Here is a 24,323-nt window from a genome sequence, read left to right on the forward strand (position 1 = left end):
GGAACCAGTGGGGGTATTCTTGTAGGACAGTCCTGAAACTGTGGAGTCTGTGCTAACTCTGCGTAGTTAGTGTCGGAACTGAATTGAATTGTGGGGCACTTGGTTGGTGTCTGAAGAGTTAGAGAATCTGTTGGTATAAGGGGGCAAAATCCCACATATTTAGTGTCAGAAGTGTTGTGAATAGAAACAGTTCAGAATTTTGCCCACCCTCTAAGAGTTCATATATACAATGTCAAGCAATATGGGGACCGTTTAAATTTTTAAAAAATTATTACAGTGAAAGACACATTGCCATTAATCCCTCTCAAAATAGTCCTCCTCGCTTTGAACAGACTTATCCCATCATTCTTACCACATTCTGAAGCAGTTCTGGAAGTTCTTTTTCATGAGTGTCTTTAGTTGCGCTGTTATGGCTGCCTCGATGACCTGAATCGATTCAAAACATTTCCTTTCATGGTCATTTTGACTTTGGGGAAGAGCCAGAAGTTGCACAATGCCAGATCTGGTGAATAACGTGGATGAGGACACACTGTAATGTTTTTATTTGACAGAAATTGCCGAATCAGAAGCGATGTGTGACACAGAATATTGTTATGATGGAGGATGAAACCGTTTGCCCATTTCATGTTAATGTATTGTTCGTGATCCATGATTTATGGCACACTATAAAACATACCTTCTCTCAACCGTAGCTCACACCCAACTGACTGCACCGAACAAGTTGAAACTTGTCACACACTGTTACTAAGGTTCAATGCGCTGCTTCCTGTATTGAAGATCCCTGCCTTTCCATTGGATGGCAGCAGCATTCACTGTAGTTTTTTATCACACCTCGTACAGTGTTCCACAGTAATTAAGAGTAGAGGCTCAGCTACTCATCTACCTTGCAGCATCTGCTATAGTCAGGTTCCTTCAGATGCTCCTAGTTACTTTACAAACTCTCCATAGTTTGAGCTTGTTTGGATCTACCTCTACTCCCTAAAAACCATCTCTCTCTTTATCAAAATCAACAAATATTTCCTCATTTCACACCTACTTGAATAGCTACAATCAAGAAGATAGATAATAAACATTGTTGAGGATGTGGAGAAATCGGAACTCTCTTACGCTGCTGGTGGGAATATAAAATGATGCAGACACTTTGGAAAACAGTCCAGTAGTTCCTCAAATGGTTAAACACATAATTTCCATATGACTTAGCAATTCTACTACTAGATATATACCCAAAAGAAATGAAAATGTATGTACACACACACACACACACACACACACAAAAAAAAAAAAAAGTACATGTGAAAATCACAGCATTCATAATAGCCAAAATATGGAAGCAATCCAAATGTCCATCAACTGATGAATAGATATGTAAAATGTGGCATATCCTTATAATGAATATTAGTCAGCAATAAAAAGCAATGAAGCATTGATACATGCTACAACTTGGATAAACCCTGAAAACATTATGTGAAGTGAAAGGAATCAGTCACAAAAGATCATATATTCTGTGATTCCATGTATAAGAAATGACCAGAATAGGTAAATCCATAGAGACAGAAAGCAAATAAGTGGTTGTTAGGAACTATGGGTAGGGGGAAATGGGGAGTGACAGTTAATGGATATGGATTTTCTTGCTGGGGTAATAAAAATATTCTAGAGTTGACTGTGGTGATAATAAATATACAACTATAGGAATATACTAAAAGCTATTGAGTTGTACACTTTATGTGAGTTAATTGTGTTGTATGTGAATTATATCTCAATAAAGCTGTTCCAATAAAGGATACAAGCTCTGGATCTAGGCTGCCTGTATTTCAATTGCTGTGGAAGCTCAGGTGTCCTGAGACAAGGATTTGGGTGCAAGTGCTATATTTGGAAAGATATCCCAGGAAGCACAGTCAGGAAGTAGGGAAGTGAGACCGGGAAGGAAGGGAAGCCAATAAAGGGGCCTTTGGTGAAATGAGTTACTGTTGGAGGCCACTGGGCCTCAGTCTGTTGGGGCCCCTCAGAAAAGCTGTGGAGAGACCACAGCTTCAGAATTGTTCTTCTAAGGGAAGAGAAAGCTGGTTTGTTCCTATGAGTGCTGACTCTCTAGCCTGTTCCACAGAAAGGCCAAACACGCTCCTACATCTCAGCTCTCATCACTCTGGAGATTCCAAGAGCTATGTGGTTGGACCCAAGAACAAAGACCAATAGATATATTTATCATGTCATAAGAATCCTGTGACCAACCCTTTTCTCCTGGTTTCCAGAAATGCCCTACTCATTGCCATTAAAAAAATCAAAGTGTGGTCAGGCCCAATGAGAAGAAGCCTCTCATGATCAGTGAACTGAGGTAGGTGGAGGGGGGAGTAGATGGAAGGAATTCAGGGAGTTCATGTGAACTCCCCAGATTTCTATGCCAAACTTTGTAGAAAGAAAAAAAACGTGTCATTTTTGTGAGTAACATGTTGAGTAACATGAGAAAGCCCTCAGGAAGAGAGACACAGAGACAGAGAAACAGAGATAGAGAGAGATCCAGGTACTTGAGGTAGGAAGCAGCCAGCGTACATGGGAACTATTCCCCAGACCTACCGGTGACGTCCAGAGTTAACAGAGCAGATACCGCCAGAGCTTTGACAATGTCTGCCGACAGAGCTGTTATTTAACCTGTCTACATTTGAGTACCCTCATCCTTAAAATAGGAAGAATAATAGCTCCTATCTCATAAGGGGGAGGTAAGGATTAATGAGTTAATATGTCTGCTGTATTTAAGAGAGTCAAAAATGCTCATCTTAAATCTTTCTCTATTTCTTTAACTTCTAAGTTACCCACAATCATTTCTCTTCTGAATGAGTTTCTAACAAGATAGAGAACACATCCGTCTACTATAAGGTTCTAAAAGAAATGGAAGTATCACTGTGAACAGTTTTCTTATTAGGCCCCCTTTGTGTTTTATCGGCTTTGAATGGCCGCCTTTTGAAATACACCATGTGTATTATCAGCACATTAGACAGATGCCCATCCCAGCAGTTTCTGTTATTGGAGCAACTAATCTTTTCATTCTTGCTGCTCTATTTTGTGGAGACTGTCCATGGGATTCCAGCAAGAGAGGTTCATCAGAGAACTCGCTTGTATTTTCCTTTGTCTCCTTATATTTTCCCAAAGCTGTGTCCTGAGGACAGTAGATCCTGGGGAGCTTTCTTTTGTGAATCCTTTGCAATGTGGGGATTGAAGCCAGTGACTATGATCCCAGGCAATTCTGCGTTCTACCGTGTTTCCCTGAAAATAAGACGTAGCCAGACAATCAGCTCTAATTCCTCTTTTGGAGCAAAAGTTAATATAAGACCCAGTCTTATTTTACTATAATATAAAACTGGGTCTTATATAATGTAAGACCAGGTAATATAATATAATATAATACCGGGTAAAATATAATATAATATAATATCGGGTCTTATATTAATATTTGCTCCAAAAGACGCATTAGAGCTGATTGTCCGGCTAGGTCTTATTTTGGGGGGAACACGGTACTTCTGTCAAAGGTGTTTATACTCAATATGTTTCATTGCTCATGGATGATTGAAACAGCCCACTTGGTGAACCGCCAGGGGAAAATAGGGTTAAAAAAACAAACAAACAAACAAAAACCCAATTGTGTTACATCAAGTTCAAGCTGTTATTATTAAAACTTAATTTAAAGATTTGTTCACCCAAGAAAATATCTCTGGATTGTTTCAGGCTGTGACTCTTCAATTAACCTGACATTTCACAAATCCAAAATTGCCGTGGATGAACTCTTTACTTCGCTTCGGGATATTGCTGGAGCTCGGAATCTCATGAAACAGTTTAAGTCTGTGTATGTTCCTGGAGATCATACCCACCAGGCAAGTACATATGTTTTGAAGTAACCATTTAATCTGTGTTGTATTTTTAGGATTCAGAGGCTACAAGAAAAGTTTCCATTTTAACCTCTTTAAAATAAGGGATTGGTTCTAGATGAACTCCAAGCTCCCTTCTGTTCAGAGATCTGGGTTCCCCTGAATCTCAAAGCCCCTTGATGCATTTGTACCACAGGTTTGATGTAGTGAGATGAGCTCAGCCACCACTTTGTAACGCGTTCTGTCACAGACTGAGTCTGTAACAATAGGCACATCCCTTCACTTCTTTGGGCCCCGGTTACTATACGTGCCAGATGAGGGGCTGGCCTTAGATAATTCCCAAGTTTCTGGATCTAAGCAGTCCATAAACATTTTGAACAATTAGAATAATAAAATTACCTAATAATATTATGGCAATGAAAAAAGAAATTTGTGACAGCAAAAACATTTATTTAAAATTCCCCCACTGCTTTCTAAGGAATGAGAGGGATATTATTTGACTAGTGCGTAGGAGGATGGTATAAGAATCCATGATTAAAGGAGTCATTGCTGTGCAAGAACTCTGTGAGGGAGGAGCCATAGGAGACCCAAAGGGAAGCTTAAAGAGTGAAGAGCCATCAGGGCCGGGCAGCCTTTGTTGGATAAGGAAGGAGACAGAACTCAGGTTCCTGGTGGCCAAAATGAGCTTTCACGGAAGAACAGATGTTTCTGATGGAAAAGATCATTAAGTTTTGCTGTGGGGACTGTAAGGAAATCCTCTCCATCTCCCCATGAAATCTTCAGTAAAATCCACTCGATTTGCTAACGCTTTTGTAGAGTGGAATGTTTTGTTAGTGGGGACTGTGTTTGTGAGGGATTCAACTTCGGGGAGCTGCTCCTCAAGATGAGTGTGTAGACAGGAGCCAAGGTTATCTACTACAGCCTATCAAAACCCAGACTTTTCCTCCCATATATCTATATAGTAGCTAATACTTAAAGAATGCTACATTCAGTTTTTCCTTTGATCTTTATGACAAGTGAGCCAGAGAGTATTATCCAGAGATCCAGGAAGTGCAAGTGACTTGCCGCAGGCACACAGGTGACCAGGGCCAGATGCCAGGTCTTTGTCACCAACACAGAATCCCCTCCCTACTACACCATGGTTCTCACGGAGGCTCCAGAAATATTGATTGATGGTGCTGATGGCATCTGAAATCACCCACCAAGATATGAAAGACCTTAGAAACTGGCACTCAACTTAGAAACATAAATTCCCATCCTTTGTTCAAGGATCTAAAAACACCACTACTACAAAATACAGATAAAATCACTCAGATAATTAATCATATGTAATTTTGCCATTTAAAAAATTAGCAATCTTAAATACTGTGGTATGGACTAATTCTGCAAGACATGATAGAACTGGTGATATATGCTGAAATTTAGATCAAAGAATGTCGGGAAGTAAGTAGCTACTATAGTTGGCAGAGGGAAAATTCAGAGGTCTTTTCAGTGTTATGACCATCATGGTGACTGATTTGGTCAACTTCACATAAATATGTATTAGCTATAAATCTTGGGCGTGATAAGGACAATGATAAGTTTCCTAGACTTTTTCTCCTTGCTACCAACACTCTCATTTTTCAGACCTCAGACACTTGTCCTACAGCCATGGCTTTTGGAAAATGAGCTTTCACCTTGTTGCATATATGCCAAATGAGCAGGAAATGGGAGCTGGAAGGAGGGTAGTATGTGGATATCTTGAGGGGATTAAATAAATAATGATGCAGACCCACAGTGAAATGCTGTGCAACCATTAAAATGAATAGGAAAGATCTAAATGTTCTGATCAAAGACTGTATTTGAATTCTTGTCCCAGGCTCTGCTCCTTGGGGAGTTCAAATTAAAGCAGAGGTTCATGATCTACCGTGTTTCCCTGAAAAAAAAGACCTAGCCGGACCATCAGCTCTAATGAATCTTTTGGAGCAAAAATTAATATAAGATCTGGTCTTATGTTATATTATATGAGACCTGGTCTTGTATTATATTATGTAAGATACCCAAATACTTTTGATGACTTTGTTTAACCCAAATAGAATAATGCTTTATAGAATAATCTACAACATGTATCTTTTTCAACTAATACCATGTTTCCTCGAAAATAAGACCTAGCTGGACCATCAGCTCTAATGAGTCTTTTGGAGCAAAAATTAATATAATACAATATAAGACCCAGTCTTATATAATGTAATATAACATAATATAAGACCGGGTCTTATATTAATTTTTGCTCCAAAAGACGCATTAGAGCTGATGGTCTGGCTAGGTCTTATTTTTGAGGAAACATGGTATTAGGTGAAAAAATACATGTTGTAGATCATTCTATAAAGCATTATTCTATTTGGGTTAAAAAAAAGTCATCAAAAGTATTTGGGTATCTATTTTTAATTAGTCTTTAAATTTTTTGGAAAATTTTATAATGATTACCTTGTGTATGACAGGAAGGGATGGATGGACGTGGTTGAACTCTGACTTCTTGCTCTATATTTACATATATAGAGAAAGAGTTTTTGATGGGCTTATGGGTAAATTTTATCTGTTTGGGTTTTTCAATATTTTTCAATTTTGAAGAACTTTAAAATCACAGATGTAAGTCATATTAGGACAGGGATTTTGATCTGGTTTGTTCACTGCCATATCCTCAGTACCTAGAGTGAGATCTTGTATATAGTAGATGCTTAATAAATATTTGTTGGGTGCCTCTTGAATGCATTGTATATATCTTTATTATACTGCGGGTGCCAAAAATGTATACACATGACTTGTATTCATCTTTTGTTATCGGTATATATTGAGTATTACAATTTTAATACAGTTTTTTCCTTTCTTAAAATGTGTATACATTTTTTTTGGCACCCTCTGTATATTGGAGGATTTGTTGGGATACAAAGTGTATGTAGTTAGAAAAGGACAAATGGATTTCCTGTCAAGATGGTGGAGTAGGTAAATGCTGTGCTTGCATCCTCCCATGACCACATCAAAATTACAACTAAACTAAAGAACAACCATCATTGAGAATCACCTGAATTCTAGCTAAACAGAAGTTCTACAACTAAGGACATGCAGAAGAAGCTACAATAAGACTGGTAGGAGGGGTGGAAACATGGAACAACCAGGTCCTACACCCACATGTGGCAGTTAAAAATTTGGCAGTATATCACAGCTGCGGAGCTCCCCTCTGAGGAGCAAGGGGTCTGAGCCCCAAACCAGGCTCCCCAGCCCAGGTTCCAGTGCCAGGGAGAGAAGTCCTCATAACTTCTGGCTATGAAAATCAGCAGAGATTGTGGTTGAGTAAGACAGAGGGCAGCTGGAGTTCCAGGTGTTCCTCTTAAACGGCCCATGCACAAACTTACTCACTGACGGACTCACTTGCTCTCAGCGCCAGTGCTGGGCAATAGCTCGAAAGGCACCAGAGACATACCAAGCAGAACTGATTTGTCTGGCTCCAGGACGAGAGCTGAAGGGACAGCTTTCTCCTACACAGAAGTGCTGATGTAACCCACTATTTCTTTGTTGAGTCCTCCCCTTCCCAGTGTGCAGACTCTTGCAGCCACCATATCTGAGTCTCCATCAACCTGGCCAACACTGTTCACCCTGCCCTAGTGATTCCCTGAGACCCTGTCCCACCCAACTTGTGGGCCCACCCAAGCTACTTCCAGTGGCTTCTCCACAACAGCCTGTCTTGACTCATGCTTCAGACTTTCCTAAAAATCTCTCAAAGGTTCACAAACCCCAAACAAGCAGCATCTGGCGTCACCATGCCCCATACCTCTTGCTAAGCAGCCCCAAGCCTGGCACTAGTAGCAGCTGGCCTCAGTTCACAGCATCACCTCTACCAGGTATCTCCAAGTCCAGCATGGGTGGCAGCCAACTTCATATTGCTTTCTGGCTCATTCCAGGAGGCCCCAGGGGCTGACACACCCAGTGGCTGACTTTGGACCCAGCCAGAGAACCACCCAGTTGCCTCCACAGATGACACACTCAAACGTAGACTGGGCAGGCACCAGAGCCCTGCTAAAGTGAATCCTGCACCATAGGGTCAGCCACTGCATAACAGTACTTCCACTATAGTCACGTCCAGTCCTCACAACCAATGAGCCTGAAGCGCAATCCCTCCCATTGATGTGCAAACAGCAACTAAGTCACAACTACAACAAGAGGGCACACAGAACCCACACAAGGGCACATCTATAGCACCTGGCTCAGGTGACCAGGGAGACTGCACCACTGGGCTCCACAGGACAACTACTGCATAAGGCCACTGTACAAAGACTGAGAGATATGACAGCTCTACCTAATAGATAGAAACAAACACAGGAAGGCTGTCAAAGTGGGGAGACAAAGAAACACGTCCCAAATGAAAGAGTAGAACAAAGATCCAGAAAAATAATTGAACAAAGTGGATACAAGCAATCTACCAGATGCAGAGTTGAAAACACTGGTTATAGCAAAGCTCAGTGATCTCAGGGAGGATTTCAGCAAAGAGTTTGGAAACATAAAAATGAAGATAGAAAATATAAAAAAGAACCAGTCAGAAATAAAAATACAATAACTGAATTGAAGAATACATTAGAGGGAATCAACAGTAGGTTAGATAAAGCAGAAGGTCAAATCAGCAATTTAGAAGATAAAGTAGCAGGAAACACCCAAACAGAACAGCAAAAAAGAAAAAGAATAAAAAAAAAAAAAAGAGATAGTTTAAGGGACCTGTGGGACAATATCAAGTGTACCAACATTCGCATCATAGGAGTAACAGAAGGAGAAGTGCAAGGAATTGAAAATCTACTTGAAGAAATAATGATGGGATTTATAAAACACTCATTCAACTCAACACCAAAAAACAAACAAGCAAGCCAATTTAAAAATGGGCAGAGGACATTAAGAGACATTTCTCTAAAGAGGACATACAGATGGCCAACAGACATGAAAAAATGCTCAACCTCACTAATCATTAGAGAAATGCAAATAAAAACCACAATGAGATGCCATCTCACTCTGGTCAGAATGGCTGTCATCAATAAATCACCAAACACCAAGTGCTGGTGAGGATGTGGAGAAAAAAGAAAACTTGTGCATTGTTGGTGGGATTGCAGATTGGTGCAGCCACTATGGAAATCAGTATGGAGGTATCTCAAAAAACTGGAAATGGAACTACCTTATGACCCAGAAATTCCACTCTTAGGTATGTATCCAGAGAAATCCAAAATGCTAATTCGAAAAATATATGCACCCCTATGTTTATTGCACTGCTATTCACAATAGGCAAGACATAGAAACAACCAAAATGTCCATCGGTAGACGACTGGATTAAGAAACTGTGGTACATTTATACAATGGAGTATTACTCGGCCATAAAGAAGAATGAACTCTTACCATTTGCAACAACATGGATGGACCTAGAGAACATCATGCTAAGTGAAATAGGTCAGACGGAGAAAGACAAATACCATATGATCTCACTTATATGTGGAATCTAAAGAACTGAATAAATGAGCAAACTAAACAGAAATAGTCTCAGAGATATAGAGGAAAAACTGATGGTTGTTAGTTAGGTGGGGGGTGGGAAAGAGGGAGAAGGTGAGGGGATTAGAAAGCATAAATTGGTATTCACAGTATTGCCACAGGGATATAAAAGACAGTTTGGGGAATATAATCAATAATGTTGCAAAGATTTTGTAGGGTGTCAAATGGGCACTTGAGTTATTAGGGAGACCATTTCATGGATGATGTAGATGCCTGACCACTGTGCTGTACACCTGAAGCTGAAGCTGAATAATATTGAATGTCAGCTATAATTTAATATATATAGTCATGGGATATGGAGTACAGAATAGGGAATAGTGTCAATGGAATTGTAATAGATATATATGATATCAAAGGAGTAATAGATTGGGGGAAGGGGTTATCACTTTGTGAAGGGTGAAATGTCTAACTATTACATTGTTTTGTACACCTGAAGCTAATTAAAAAGAAATGAATTTAAAAAAAAAAAAAAAGAAAAATCCACATATAACTTTTGACTCCCCAAAACTTAACTACTAATAATCTATTGTTGACCAGAAGGCTTACAATAAAAAACAAACAACAACAACAACAAAAAAAAAACACAGTTGATTAACACAATAAAAAAAGAAATAAAAAATTTCTTAACCTGGCAAAGGAAATAGACATACAAACCCAGGAAGCACAGAGAGTACCAAACAAGATTAAGTCAAAGAAGCCCGCACCAAGACACATCATAATTAAAATGCCAAAGGTTAATGACAAGGAGAGAATCTCAAGGAAAGACTCTTAAAAGCAGCAAGAGAAAAGCAATTAGTTACCTACAAGGAAGCACCCATAATACTGTCAGCTGATTTTTCAACAGAAACTTTGCAGGCCAAAAGGGATTGGCACGAAATATTCAAAGTGATGAAAAGCAAGGACCTACAACCAAAATTATTCTACCCAGCAAAGCTATCATTTAGAATCGAAGGACAGATAAAGAGTTTCCCAGACAAGAAATAGCTAAAGGAGTTCCTCACCACCAAACCAGTATTACAAGAAATGTTAGAGAGATTTCTTTAAAAAAAGAAGAAATAAATATCAACAATATGAAAAAAAAGATCAACAATATGAATAATAAAATGGCAATAGCTACATATCTATCAACAATTACTTTAAATGTAAATGGATTAAATGCTCCAATCAAACAAAATAGGGTGGCTGAATGGATAAGAAAACAAGACCCTTACATATGCTGCCTACAAAAGACCCACTTCAGATCAAAAGACACACACAGACTGAAAGTAAAAGAATGGGAAAAGATATTTCATGAAAGTGGAAATGAAATTTTAAAAGGCTGGGATAACAATATTTGTATTAGACAAAATAGACTTTAAAACAAAGGCTATAACCAAAGACAAAGAACTCAGTAATCCTACTTCTGGGTATTTATCCAAAGAAACCCAAGAATACTTTGAAGGGACATGTGCATCCATATGTTCATTGAGTCATTATTTTCAATAGCCAAGATATGGAGGCAACTTGTGTGTCCATCAGTGGATGAATGGATAAAGAAGAGGTGGTACATATGCACAATGGAATACTACTCAGCCACAAAAAAGAATGAAATCTTTCTATCTGCAACAACATGAATGGACCCAGAGGGTATTGTACTGAGTGGAGTGAGTCAGACAGAAAAAAACAAATGCCATATGATTTCCCTTGTATGTGGAACCTGAAGACTAAAATAAACAAACTAAACAGAAACAAACTCATAGATATAGAGAACATTTTGATGGTTGCCAGATGGGAGGAGGGTTAGGGGGATGGGTGAAAAAGGGGAAGGAATTAAGAAGTACAAATTGGTAGTTACAAAATAGTCATGGGGAGATAAAGTGTAGCATAAAGAATATAGTCAATAATATTGTAATAATTGTGTATGGTGTCAGGTGGGTATTAGATTTACTGAGGTGATCACCTCATAAGTTATATAAATGTCTAATCACTATGTTGTACACCCTGAAACTAATATACTATTGTATGTGAGCTTTAATTGAAAAATTAAGAAATTATTTTAAAAAGAAAAAAAGAAAGAAAGAAATGACAAATGTCCAGACTAGAATCAGAGTCTAACTGTGTGTAGTTTTGAAGCTGGGTCTTGGCTGGGCAACTTTTTGATCATCCCTTCTCCCAATTTGGTCCTCAACCCTGTGGCTCCAGGTAAAATTTTTTCTTCCTTTAGCTCAATACTGTTTCTATGCAGACTCTAGTTTAGATGTCCTGGGCTGCCTGGGACACGTGAGAAAGCACTAGACTTGGTCTGACCCTGGGTTCCTGTTCCAGCTCTGACCAATGCTGTGGATCTGGGCTCCCTCCCCTGGATCTCAGGGCCCCTACTAGCCCCAGCTTCCCTCCCAGTGCATCTCTCTCCTGCTCCAGGGCACATGAGTTGGTTCTCGGAGCCATTCTTGTTTCCCCTGCTAGCACTAGAGGCACCTCTTGTTTAACCTCCATCCGTTAGCCATTTAGGAAAATGTGTCGGTCATGGCTCAGATGCAGAAAGTAGACACTACTCTCATCATTTTAAGGAGACTGATTTCATACAAGGAATTACACACATATAAAATCTCCCAAAGGGCTTCCAGAAATGAGTCCAGAACATCCCCTGGCCCTCCAGGGAAACCAGTACTAATAATACTAGGTCCCTCATACAGACGCCCTAATGATTAGGTGAGTGAGTGCATAGGAAGCTCTCAGGACAGGAGCTGACACATACACAGCACTAGGTGAGCATTTGCTCTCACAGTTGTAGTGAAGGACAAAATAGGCCTTCTCTTTGTCCTCTTTCGTAGCATTTTGTATTTTCCTTTGCTAGGAGGGGGCTGCCCAGAAAGGGTGTCATCCTCCAGCTGACTGTTCTGTTAGCTCCTGTGCCTGGTAAGAGTTGATTGCTGACACCAGTGTGTTTGGAAAGTTGTGTTTGTTCGTAGACTCCATTGACTGGAAGCCTAAGCCCCAGCTTTGCTTATACAGCAAGTCTTAGGCTTTCGTTTCTTACTGCACCCGTTCCAGTTTAATGAGAGGTTTAGCGTCCTTCCTAAACGCCACACTGCTTGATGTGTTGCAGTTTCCCAGTGGCAGTTCCTCAGAAGGATATTAGGCAGATGTCTCAGGCCAGGAGCTTAGGAGCCCTTTCAGAAAGAAATACTGTATGGCTCTTGCATGACTTGCTTTGGCAGAGGGCTCAAAGTGCTGTGCTATGCTGGAGAAAACTTTCCACAGATGCGTACTGCCTTTTGTGCTTCTGGCATGTTGAACAAGAGCATTTAGACCCAGCAGTGCCCAAGGAGGCTTGATTCATCTTGTGCCTGGTGAAATGTGGCTCTCTGAGCAGTCTGTAGGCTCAGTCTCTGTCAACAATCCCCAGCTCTGGCCACCAGCTGTTCTTTTATGCTAAACCATTCTTCCTCCTGAGACTATCTACCTAACCCCAGATCTGCTAGTGTCCTTTTTGAAAGAATCAGCATGAGATAGGACCAAACTGGGGTTCGGGAAACTTAGCTCTGTCCTTCAGTCTGCTTCTAACTGCCTTTGTGAACTCAAGCAAATTAGTGAATAGCTTAGGGCTTTGGTTTGCTCATATTATAAATGAACCGACTTGGGGTGGCCGGTTAGCTCAGTTGGTTAGAGCGCGGTGCTCTTAACAACAACAAGATTGCTGGTTCCATCCCCACATGGGCCACTGTGAGCTGCGCCCTCCACAACTAGATTGAAACAACTACTTGACTTGGAGCTGATGGGTCCTGGAAAAACGCTTACATAAAATAAATTTGAAGAAAAAAAAAGTTTAAAAAAAATGAAGGGACTACACTCAAAAGTTTTAAAAGTAATCTGCTTCTAGTTTGAAAGATGGATGGATGAATGGATGGATGGATGGATGAACAGACAAGTGAGCCACTTTTTAATCTGCAGAACAAACCATTTGCTTGAAGAAGATGAAAGGAGAAAAAAATCTGTCTTAGTGTAGCAAAAAATAAAAATAAACCATGGGATAGTCAAAGCTATGAACAGTTTTGAACATATGTTTTCTGTACAGTCTTGGATTGAAACAAAATGAATATCCTCTCTACAAGTCTAGTTTTCCTGAGAAGTTGGTTGTTTAGAGTCAATTTTGCAGAGAAGGGAGCAGCATCTTCAGTAGCAGGACTGAGATAGTCCCTAGTTGCACCAACTCCAACCAGCAAAGCCAAGGTCAACCGCCCCGATTCCTGGGATGTGGCTGTGGCAACAACTCAGGTTTTCTTGGAAACTGATATCCTGAGCCATCTTTAAAGTGCACAAAATTCAAAGAGATTTTGGAGTTAGTTTCTCAAAATTACCTCTGGCTTATGTAATGTCCGAAACTACTGCTATACTCATACTTTTCTTCAAGAGCTAGAATCAGGTCAACAAAAGAGTCTTCTAGACCAAATTATACATTATCTCCACCACAAAAGAATACCCAGGGACATAGACATAAATATTTTTCATATTTTGATTAAATACGGCATCTTTAAAAGTCCAGTTTGCTGTGGGAGAGATACTGGCCACATAAAGGAAAAAAAAGAGTTTTTGGTATAAGATCAATTTTTTGAAACGTGAACTATTTCAACTATTTTAAACTTGAGCTACTTAGCTTTTTTCTTAACATTGATCACCCACCAGGGATCTCTCTGGACGCTGCCAAACTGGCAGGTAGCCTCAGGAGACTGTCATACAGGGTCACATTATGATCTTCATGGCTCCGGGCAGTTCTGCCTTCATGGGCCCCTTCCTCTGGAAAAATAAAAAATATTACAATTTTTATTATATAGTTGCATTGGTATAGACACAAATAACACACACACACACTATATATATAACATTATCTTTGACCTAAAAGTTTAATGTTTCTTCTGATTTTGAAAGAAATTAATATTTTCATGGGTCGCTGAAAGTCCTGTGGGCCCTAAGCAGGCACTGTGTATTCTTGTGCCTGATGGGTAAGTCAGCTCTGGGGTCGTAATGCACCAGTCTGCCCAGGATGGGAACACAGCTCGCCACTGGGAAGCGGAAAGCATTTGTCTTCCCTGGGGTAATCCTTGTGATCATCCATGAAGCAGAGCACACAGCTATCGACAAACTATTCAGTTTGGTCCCGAGGTGACAGCTCAGGAGTGAGGGCACTAGACTAGTAAGGTGGGGTGTGTGTGTGGTGGAGAGTTCCCTGGCTTACAAGCTTCATATTCCATAGGAGCCATTTCTCTGGAACAACTCCACAAGCATAGCTTCCAGTGTTCCTCCAAGGGACATGCCCAGTTATACCAGTTGTACAAGAGTCACCGAAGCCCGGAGTGCTGGCTTTCAATCCAGTATTTATAGTTCTCCCAGTCTAAATGCGATTTACCAAGCAGGGGTCATTTTTATCATAAGCAATCTTGCCTGGCTAGAGTTTGACATTCTTCCCTTATCAGGTTTCCAGGGAAACAGAGCTAAAAAGTTAACCAAAGGTCAAATTCTTATGCAGAAGGGAAAGGGGGTTTAATAATACTTTGCCTACAACATGCAACTCGCCAGTTGTTAAGAAAATAATCATATTAATGTTTCAGTCCAAACTTTAGAGTGTGTCTGTGGCAGAGACAATGCGATATGTTCCCCAAACTTCATTTCCTTTTTCCTCTTGGGCACAGTTAGGCCACATTTTCCAGATTCCCTTGCAGGTAAATGTAGGTTTGTAACAAATTTTGGCCACTGAACTAGGATAGAAGTGATAAGATCACTTTCAGGCTGAGCCCATAAAATCTCTCTGGAAAACCTGCATGCTCTTTCTTTCATCATCTGCTGATGAGCTGCAAAGCCTTCAATGTGGGATTGCAGTGCCCTAGGGAGTTGTGGAGCCACTCACTGGCAGGAACCTGGGCGGCTCAATGATGGTGTAGGGCACACACCCTGCAGGCCAGCACACGCTGGGTGAGATATAAGTGAGAAATAGATGACCAGCAAGAAAAGGGAAAACAAATTTATCTGGTTTTAATTCCTCTCCTCACTGCTCCCCGGCCAAAAAAAAAAAAAAAAAAGGTGAACTAGCAGAGAATGTTTGATTAGAAAAATTACAATATCCTCTTAATGTTGAGGCAAACTACAATGACTCATCTCCCCCGTGGCCCTTTCTGACATGAGGGGATCTTTGAGCAGACGCTGATGGAAGGCGTCTATCTCCCCTATCACCGCTTTCTATGTGGTCCTTTGCTGAGAAGCGGGTAGCTTCTAGCTGAATAGAAAACTCCATGCCAGTCAGAGCTTTCTCATCTAAGCAGCCGCTGCCAAGGCAGTTCATTCCCATCAGATTTCAGTGACATGACTTGAGGCACAAAACAATCCAAACTAAGTGGCTGAGAGGAAGGAGGCAAAGGTTGTCAACATTAAAACCCTAATTAGAAAATCTAAGAAATGTGTTTGCTTAAGAAGTCACAAAACAAGGATCGCTTTGTACCTGAGAAAGTCTTCCCCAAATCGTGCTCTTTAAATGGACAATGTTATTTCGTTGTTCTGTGCTTAGTTGTTTTGATAAAGGCTTTAGAGGTATTTTCTATATGATTTTTTAAGTGGGAAAACCTATCAGTGTCTTGTTAAATTAATAATACTTGTACCATTTAATGTGCTTTTGTGAACAAGTAAAAATAGAAAAAAGAAGAAAAAAGAAGAAATCTCCAACTGGCTTAAACAAGAAAGATCATTTATTGGATCCTGTGACTTAAAAGTCTGGAGAAGGGACAGCTTCAGGTGGTGAGGGGCCACTGCTGGGGCGATGCTGGCAGGAACAGCAAATAAACAGGGAGGAGCCGGGTCCATCTTGCCCTGCTGCTGTGCAGTTTTGCCCCCTATCAGCAAACTCTAATGGACCCAGATGGCAAAGCCCAAATGATTGCAGGGCCTCAGCCCAGCCTCACAGAACTGAGTACAGAAGGGCAGGTTGTGGCGTTGAGATGTTCGTTGCATCCCTGTCATAGAAAATGATATTTTAAAATTGCCGTTATATGAAAAGATAATCGGAGGGAATGCAGCCCCAAACTGTAAGAAATGAGTATTATAGAGGTAGGTCAGGCTGTCAATAAAAGCATTTATGTTATTTTTCTCGAGTATGTGATGTGTTTGTTACCTGTTACTTTTCTTTCTGTATTTAAATTGCGGCTTCTTTTCTCATTTTCAATAAATGTTACCTACATACCTTAAAAAAATAAAATAAAAAAGATTTACAACCTTCCCTAATAACATGCAATGATCACAAGGTCTCAAGAATGAAGGTACAAAGAGGATAGCACTTCCAAATCTCTGCTCAGCCCGCAAGGGGAACCTTAGCTCAGTGGGCATGTTCTCCTGGGTGCTTCATTCCCTAGAGCTGAGCTGAAACAGCACAGGAGAGAGGGAGATCCTGAATCCCTCCATGCTTCCTTCCTTCCCCTGTCGCCCAAGGCTGCACTGGGGCCTCGAGCCTGACAGCAGTGGCGTCACTGGTACGCTGCTGAGGGCAGTGTTTAGCTGGCTTACAGAACCACCTTGTTCCTGGGTCTCAGCTCTTCTTAGGATCGTCACTCTTCCTTCTTGCAGAAGGTACCTCCGATGGAAAGCAACAACTCTTTTTTGTTATTTTTTGCCGGTTGGGGGGACATACTCTCTCCTCTCCTAAACGTGATACCCTATGTGTATTTCTCTGTGATTCTGTTTAATGTTATTCTACAGAACTGTTTTTCTTTTATATATAAGCTAATAAATAATAGTAAGGTCCTGGAAGCATGCAATGGCCTTTTATTTTTTTATATTCCCCTTGTGCTTTGTATCAGTTAGCATTTCATTCCGTTACAGGTAACAGAGATTTGAGAAATAATGGCTTAAACATACCAGGACTTGTATTGTCATGTAAAGTAAGTCCTGACTTTGTCTGTCCATGCTGTGGTTATGGCAGCTCCACCAATCATCATTGGCCAAGGTTTCTCCCAGCTCTCTGTTCTAGCACCTCAAAGGAATGCCGTCTTCCACCATGGCTGCTGGAGCTCCAGCCATCACTTCCACGTTCCAGGAAGCAGAACAGAGAAAGAGGAGGAATGGATAGTCTTACCTTTTTAATAAAGGAGACCTCTGAAAGTCTCACTCCCTTTCTACTTACATCTCATTGCCCAGAAGTTAGTTACCCTTGATAAGGGGCCTGGATAAAAATTGTATTCTATTACTAAGGAAGAAGTTGATGAATACTTGATGAGAATGCTGATAAGATGGTAGAATATTGGCCAAGGAACTTCTCCTTTGGGAGCAGTTTAAAGAGATTAAAGTTTGAGTTTGAATATTCAAAAAAAGCTAAGATGATAGACATTTATTAGGCTGAAATTATAGACTTCAGAAGGGCTATCAAGACATTTATTCAGGGAAGAGGATTTATAGAATTCAGAGGCCATTCCATGGTCTTTTTGCTTAACATTAAAAATATTTATTGGATTATGTTACCATTCGGAAATATACCTGTTAATTTTGGAAGTTTTGGAAAAAGAAGAAAGTAATGCCCCTTACTCCCAGAACATACAGACAGCCCTAATTAACTTTTAGTGTGCTTTGCTTCCTTCTCTCCTATGCATCATTTATTAATTTTCAGCAACTAAAGAGAAACAAATCCTTCTTGCTGTCTGTAATGGTGTTTTAACTGTATTTTTAAAAAGCAAAACACTGAAAAGTCCCTGTCACTTGCCTTGTCCCCCACTCCATGATCACAGCTCATGGTAGTCTCTGTGTATCACCTCGGAGTTTATTTTTTACATATTTCAGCAAGTACAAACTTTGATTTTCCCTGCCCATCATACATGTTTCTCGTCTTGCTTCTTTCACACACACTTTATTCTTCTCCTTGCCTTTTGCCAGACCAGCACAGAGCTTCTCTCTTCACTTTCATAGCATTCCTTCCTGTGGATTAGCCCATTTGTTAAACAGCTCCCTATTGTTGGGCATTTGAGTTGTTTCCAATCTTGTGCTATTACAATCAATAAACAGCCTTTTATGGGTTTCATTTACATATATTAGCATATTTATAGGATAAATTCCTGTACGTGGAATTGCTAGGTCAAATGCATTTGTAATCTTGAAAGGTATTGCCGAATTGCACTCCCCACTGACTATAATACTTTACCCACCCATCAACAATATATACGAGTTTCTATTTCCCCATGGCCTCATCAAAAGCGTGTTTTCACACCTCTGAATTTTTGCCTGTATGACAAATTTTAAAAATCTATCTTGGTATAGTTTTATTATGAGGAAAGTTGACTCATAGTTTTTTTTTGGTAGGGGGGAGGGGCTGTTAGTTTGTTTGATTTTTGTCTTATCAGTGTTCTTGCCCAGTGCTTTACCTTTGCTGTGAGATCTCTGGGCATGCAGTGGTCTGTTTGACTACTTACTAAACATAAGAAGTCTGCACCCCTCAACTGAACACATGTTATTTTTCCCTTCATCTTATCACTGACAAATGCACCCATTGCATTCTATCTATATGACTGTTTATGATTTTGATGGTTTATACTTGGCTTTATTTCTAAGATATTTTAAGTAAGAAAATTGGAATAAAGGGAACATAAGAGGAAAAAATTACTGTAAGAAAGACAAGATGAAGTCAATACACCAAATATCCTCAACACTTGCTTCAGGAAGCTCACAGATTCGGCCAATGCAAAGAGAGAAACAAGACTCCATGACATCTCAACAGTGCTCTAACAGAACTTGGCTTTTCTAAGCCTGTAATAGATATAATGGAGGTATAATAAAATAGATATAGAGAGTACACCTAGAGAAGACATTCCTTCTTCCTTTACCCCTTGTGCTCCAAACTTGGGAACCATGTAGAACTGGAGCAGCAGAGGCAGCCTGGGAGGCAGGTGGTCCAGCTGGTGGGAAGAGAAGAAGAGAGGCAGAGCTTGATAGTAAGGAGACCCAAGGAAAGGGGTGGGGAACACAAGCTCAGAAAGTGCAGCAGTTAGAGGCAGCCACCTCCAAAAATAACTCAAATGTGGATGGGTTATTCTGGTCACAGGAAAGGAAAGCATTTAGCATCCTTTATCAAAAGTTCAACTTTACTGAAATTCGTATAGTACCATGTGGCCTGCTTTGTCTTAAGCCCTGACCTTTATCAGATTCTTTTTTGGTGTCTTGGCTTTTTCTGGCCAAATCATACCTGGAGTTGAGCTCTGTAAAGGAAGGAGGGATTGTTTTGGGCAACAATACTTTGTAAGAAAACATTCGAGGTTCTAGCAAAGGGAGCATAATTTAAGAATGTTTAGGAAAAACTGGAGACCATCTTCATGTCTATATCAAATGACTATACTTTGTGTTCCGGTATACTTCCTATGTAAAATTATCACTGTAACTCGACATTGAAAAACTAGTCATTCTATGATTATAGTTGTAGTAAGAGACATTTGCTTGTAGAAAGGAGTATGAGAAACAAAAAATAGTGCCAGAGTATTGGGACAAAAATTTACCAAAAAAGCCAATGTTGTGATGATTGTCTTTTCACATACACGGAATTGTAGCCGTTGCTCAGTAGCAAAATAAACTTGTTTTGTTTCACTGGGTGCAGATAAAGCCATCCTCTCTGCAGACAGACCAAACAAACCCTTTTACTTACAGCACAATGTTTTGTCTTTCCAGGCGTCCTATAAGCCATTGTTGAAGCAGGTTGTGGAGGAAATATTTAATCCCGAAAGGCCAGACCCCGTTGATATTGAACACATGTCTTCAGGCCTCACTGATCTCCTTAAAACTGGATTTAGCATGTTCATGAAGGTAAAGTAACCATGAAGAGGTAATCCTGAGTGTAATGCTGTCTTTGCTGGGCATGAAATTGCTAACACCCCCTTATCCCAGTTAGTACCACATAAGATACCATCTCGTATTTTGGCTCTTCTGAAATCAGATGCAATCTTTATTGAACCTTTCGTTAATAGCAGCTTGACTTTCAGCTTCATACAGGTGCGTTTGATCTAAGCGCTATGATCATTTCTCATCAATATGTAAAGACACAAGCCCTTCAGGATAGCACTATTGAAAATTTTTCTCCTTCTGACCCATAATTTCACTTAGTATGAATCCATATACTATTCACCAGTCTGTTATTCTTAATTCTAGAACTTATTACGTAGGCTAGTGAGTAACTCCTCAGTCATGTGACTAGCATCACCCCAAAACCCATTTGAAAAAGACTTTTGTTTTGGCCCAGCAGACTCCCAGTGGACAAGTGCTACAATCTCTCTGGCTAATATTGAGGGTGGGTCAAAATTACTGCACAGCCTTTGCAGTGGGGATGAAAGGAGGAAAAGTACACAGATGTGATCTATTTTTAACCCACTGTAAAGTTGCTGAATTTAAAAGGATCTAAACAAGATTACAGGCCGACCTCCCCGTCTATGCCAGGATTGCAGTTATAATAACTCTTGGAAATAACAGAATGTTTTGCAAGCTTCAAAGCGTCTTTGAAATCATGAATTAATCTACATAGAAGAGCTAGCCTTTCAGAGTTCAATAAATGCACATGCCAGGAAAACTGGTTCCCTCCAAAGCTAGAGGACAGGAGCCAGACAATCAGACTCTAAACCAAGCAGTTAACAGCTGGAATCGAAGTGCCTCCTCCTTCCTGCTGTTCCCAATTATCATCAACTTCTGTTGCAATGCGTGACTGGTATAATTTTACTGTGTTTTTGTTGTGTGTGTGTGTGTGTGTGTTTTAAAATAATGCAGCACAGATATAGCTTCTCAAAGGTGTTCAGGGGCTCCTGTGTTGAATATAATCCAGGGTTCCAGTAGCCCTTCACGATGGCTAGTTTGTACAGAAATTCCCTCACTAGCCGTGGTCTCTGACCTTCTCCACTTGAGCACACTATTTGTTCATTCCTAAGCTTGGACTTCATCCCGAAGGGAGACTAAAATAACCAATGGACTTTCACGCCCTAATGAAGAGGATGACCCGATAGGCCAGGTGTCCTTTCCCAGTCAGGCTGCCGCATTCGTGGTCTGACCCAGGGCACACGCGGAGGCTCCAACCCACCTGCGCTCTGCTGGCTGTCCTAGCGGTAGTTTCTGATTGGCAGGGGGCACAGCGTAGAGAGAGGAGGCCCTGACTCGCTCTTTGTCCATTGATGTTCCACGGAAAGACCCTTTCTTAGCAAAAGTATCTGTGACCAAATATGTTTGGGAAATACTGGGATAAACAGCAAATGAAGGCAAAATTCTTTGCTGCTGACTTCACAGTGCCTTTCACATGCTAATGGACTTCGCAACTCCATGCAGCCAATATAGAGTGTCTGTTGTGGGAGGACGAGCCACTGGCATTTTTCATCACTGTTGCATGAACCGTGAGACCTCACTTTGTAAAATGATCCTTTTAAATGCTACAGAGTGTTTCCTGCAGCTCTTGCTGTCGTCAGAAACGCCACTTCCCCAAGGCAGGCTTTGCTTAGGAAGATAGGTGAAACCATCCTGGGCCAGCTGTGCTTCTCCCCATTCAAACCCCTGGAGTTAAGGCTCATGAAGAATGCCCCTGCCCCTTGAGACTGTTCTCAAAGGGAGATTTCCAGGTCATGGATTTAAGAAAAAGGAATTTGTGTTCTCCCAGCAGCTGTCAGGATCCATTCCTCAGCCCCCAGCTGCGAGGCCTCTGCTTTCAGTTGCAAGGGGCGGCTCATCTGTCTGCAGGGAGTGAGGAGAGTCTCAGTGGGCTGGCCACAGGGCCCTCCCACCTCAGGACCCCAAGGCAGAGGCGTTTTGTTCTGTTTCTACAAGGGCCTCAGTGGCTGGCTCTTCCCACCATTCCATAGAAGTCAGCGAGGAAAGTTACCTCTGGCTCATGTGTTCAGGGTTGGATAGAGTTGGGAAAACATGTGAAGAGGAACAGCCAGTAGGGCTTCGAGGAGCTAATTATGATTTCCCAGAGAGCTCCGTCTGAGACAGGGTGAAGCCAGCAGGGGAGAGTGTCTCTACTCTGCTTTAAGGCCCATGGAGAGAAGAAGATACAAAATGCAGATGGACTCTCCCATGGCCATTAACCGGTCTCCCTGGTCCTGTTTAGTGTCACTTCTCACTCACTACCCAAAGTTAGGCAGCTAACCTGTGGTCAGCACATACCATGGTATCAGACATTCTCATATTTGAAACTCACAACAACCCTAGGAAGTAGGTTCTCTCATTATCCCTGCTTTACCGATGGAGAAACTGAGGCCCAGAAAGGCTAAGCAATAGATGTGAACTTCTAGAAGCCTGGGATTGGCTCATACTCTCCTCTGTTCTCAGGTGTTTTCCAAAGAGCACATAGGAAATGAGATACCGGGGTTTATCCCCAGGTCAGTCTTGTTTGAACGCCCATGCTCTTCACCACATTTCTTGGCTCCAGGATGCTCCCAAGCTTTTTTTTGAAAGCTAAATAGTCACATGGCATTAATTATTTTCTATGATTGCTCATTAGCACAGATGCTCTTCCTTTCCAGTATCTATGCAGCTCATGAATAAAATGCACGCCTGGCCTCATCGTTGAGGCAGCCAACGTGAGGGAGGTCTGCTGGGGACCATCTGCAGGCCCCTGTCTACTTTTCTGGGGCTTGGCCCCACAACATCGGCATAGGCAGTGCAGCCCCAGGAGAAGAAATCTGTGTATTGGTGTTGAGTTGCCGCTACACAATCACATCTTCATTCTGTATCTGCAACAACAGTCACTGCTCTCTTCCCACTTGCTGCCCTGCTCCTTGCCTTTGGGTCCTGCTCCACCCCCTCACTCAAAACCCACTGGTGCTCAGCCTGGAAGAAACAACAGGGCAGAGCCTGATGAAAGGAAGGCATCCACGTGGGATCCTTTCTGTACTTAGGGAACTTGGGATAATTCTAGAGCTGGAAAGGGAGCCCAGCTGCTAGTCTGTCCCCGCCCTGTTCTCTGGACTCACAGATGGTATCACAGATGACACTGGCTCAGGTCACCCAGAGGCAGCACCTATGAACTATGCAGGGGCTGAGGGTGAATTGAGAAGCGGGCGCGAGACGTGCTGGGAAATCAGGCCCACAGACATTCCCACAGGATGGGCTGCAGATGCCCCACAGCGGGGAACAGAAAGAACATAGGAAAGGATTTTCCGGGCTCCTAACACGTGCCTTCTTCAGGGCTCTATGCCCTTGGACACACTTCCGTGGCTGCACTTATACCTTGTTGTCATGATACACATTAGGTGTCTCTTTCCAGACTCGTGTTTTCTAACTGCACGACCCCACTGCACATTAGAAGATCAAGATATCAATTCAATGGACTGTAATCAGTATTTTTAAATGAAAAAGGATAGAACCACCCAGCAAGATGCTTTGTTTTGCATCTAGCAAGGCAAAACAGAACAACCCAGTCCACATATATGATTTAAAGGTATCTGCCGCTATAGGTTCAAAGCAAATGAATGTGAAAGCTGTGGCTATGAGAATGGAGGGATGCTCTAGGTCTATTCTTTTCTGCATCCCCAACCCGCGGGGCCAAGTCCCAGGCAGGCTTTGCCCACCACAGGTGCTCGCTGGAGGTCGGGCGGGTGGTCCCAGTGGGCCTGTCAGAGCACTCATTCAGGAAACAGCATAGCTTCCAGTCACTGGTTTCTCTTTCCAGCTTTCAGCCCTGAAGCCAAAAGTTATGTTTCAACAACTTCACAGGGGGTAGAAGGTAGCAGCACGATCAGTCAACCCTAGTGACCCTCAGAGGAGGCCCTGACCTCCTTTTCCAGCAGCTGCTAAGCCAGGCGGAGCTGGTCATTGTTTTGTCATTACGTAACCCCGTAGCAGCCGCGGCCGCTCACTCCCACTCACCTCCGTGCTTGCGTGTGCGTGAGGGAGACTGAAGCCTGACTCAGCCTCTGTCACAGAAACCTGCTG

At 41.5% G+C, this 24,323-nt stretch overlaps 1 protein-coding gene across 1 annotated transcript in view; it reads left to right on the top strand.

Moving 5' to 3' along the window:
• Nucleotides 1-24,323, top strand: part of SCFD2 (sec1 family domain containing 2) — a 367,958-nt gene that overhangs the window by 323,709 nt on the left and 19,926 nt on the right. Inside the window, exons 6-7 of the mRNA XM_019740184.2 lie at nucleotides 3,718-3,863; nucleotides 20,085-20,219. Of these exons, the coding sequence (XP_019595743.2) occupies nucleotides 3,718-3,863; nucleotides 20,085-20,219 (281 nt within the window). The remainder of the gene's footprint in view (nucleotides 1-3,717; nucleotides 3,864-20,084; nucleotides 20,220-24,323) is intronic.

This window comes from Rhinolophus sinicus, linkage group LG02, assembly GCF_036562045.2.
Source record: "Rhinolophus sinicus isolate RSC01 linkage group LG02, ASM3656204v1, whole genome shotgun sequence".
Taxonomy (NCBI): domain Eukaryota; kingdom Metazoa; phylum Chordata; class Mammalia; order Chiroptera; family Rhinolophidae; genus Rhinolophus; species Rhinolophus sinicus.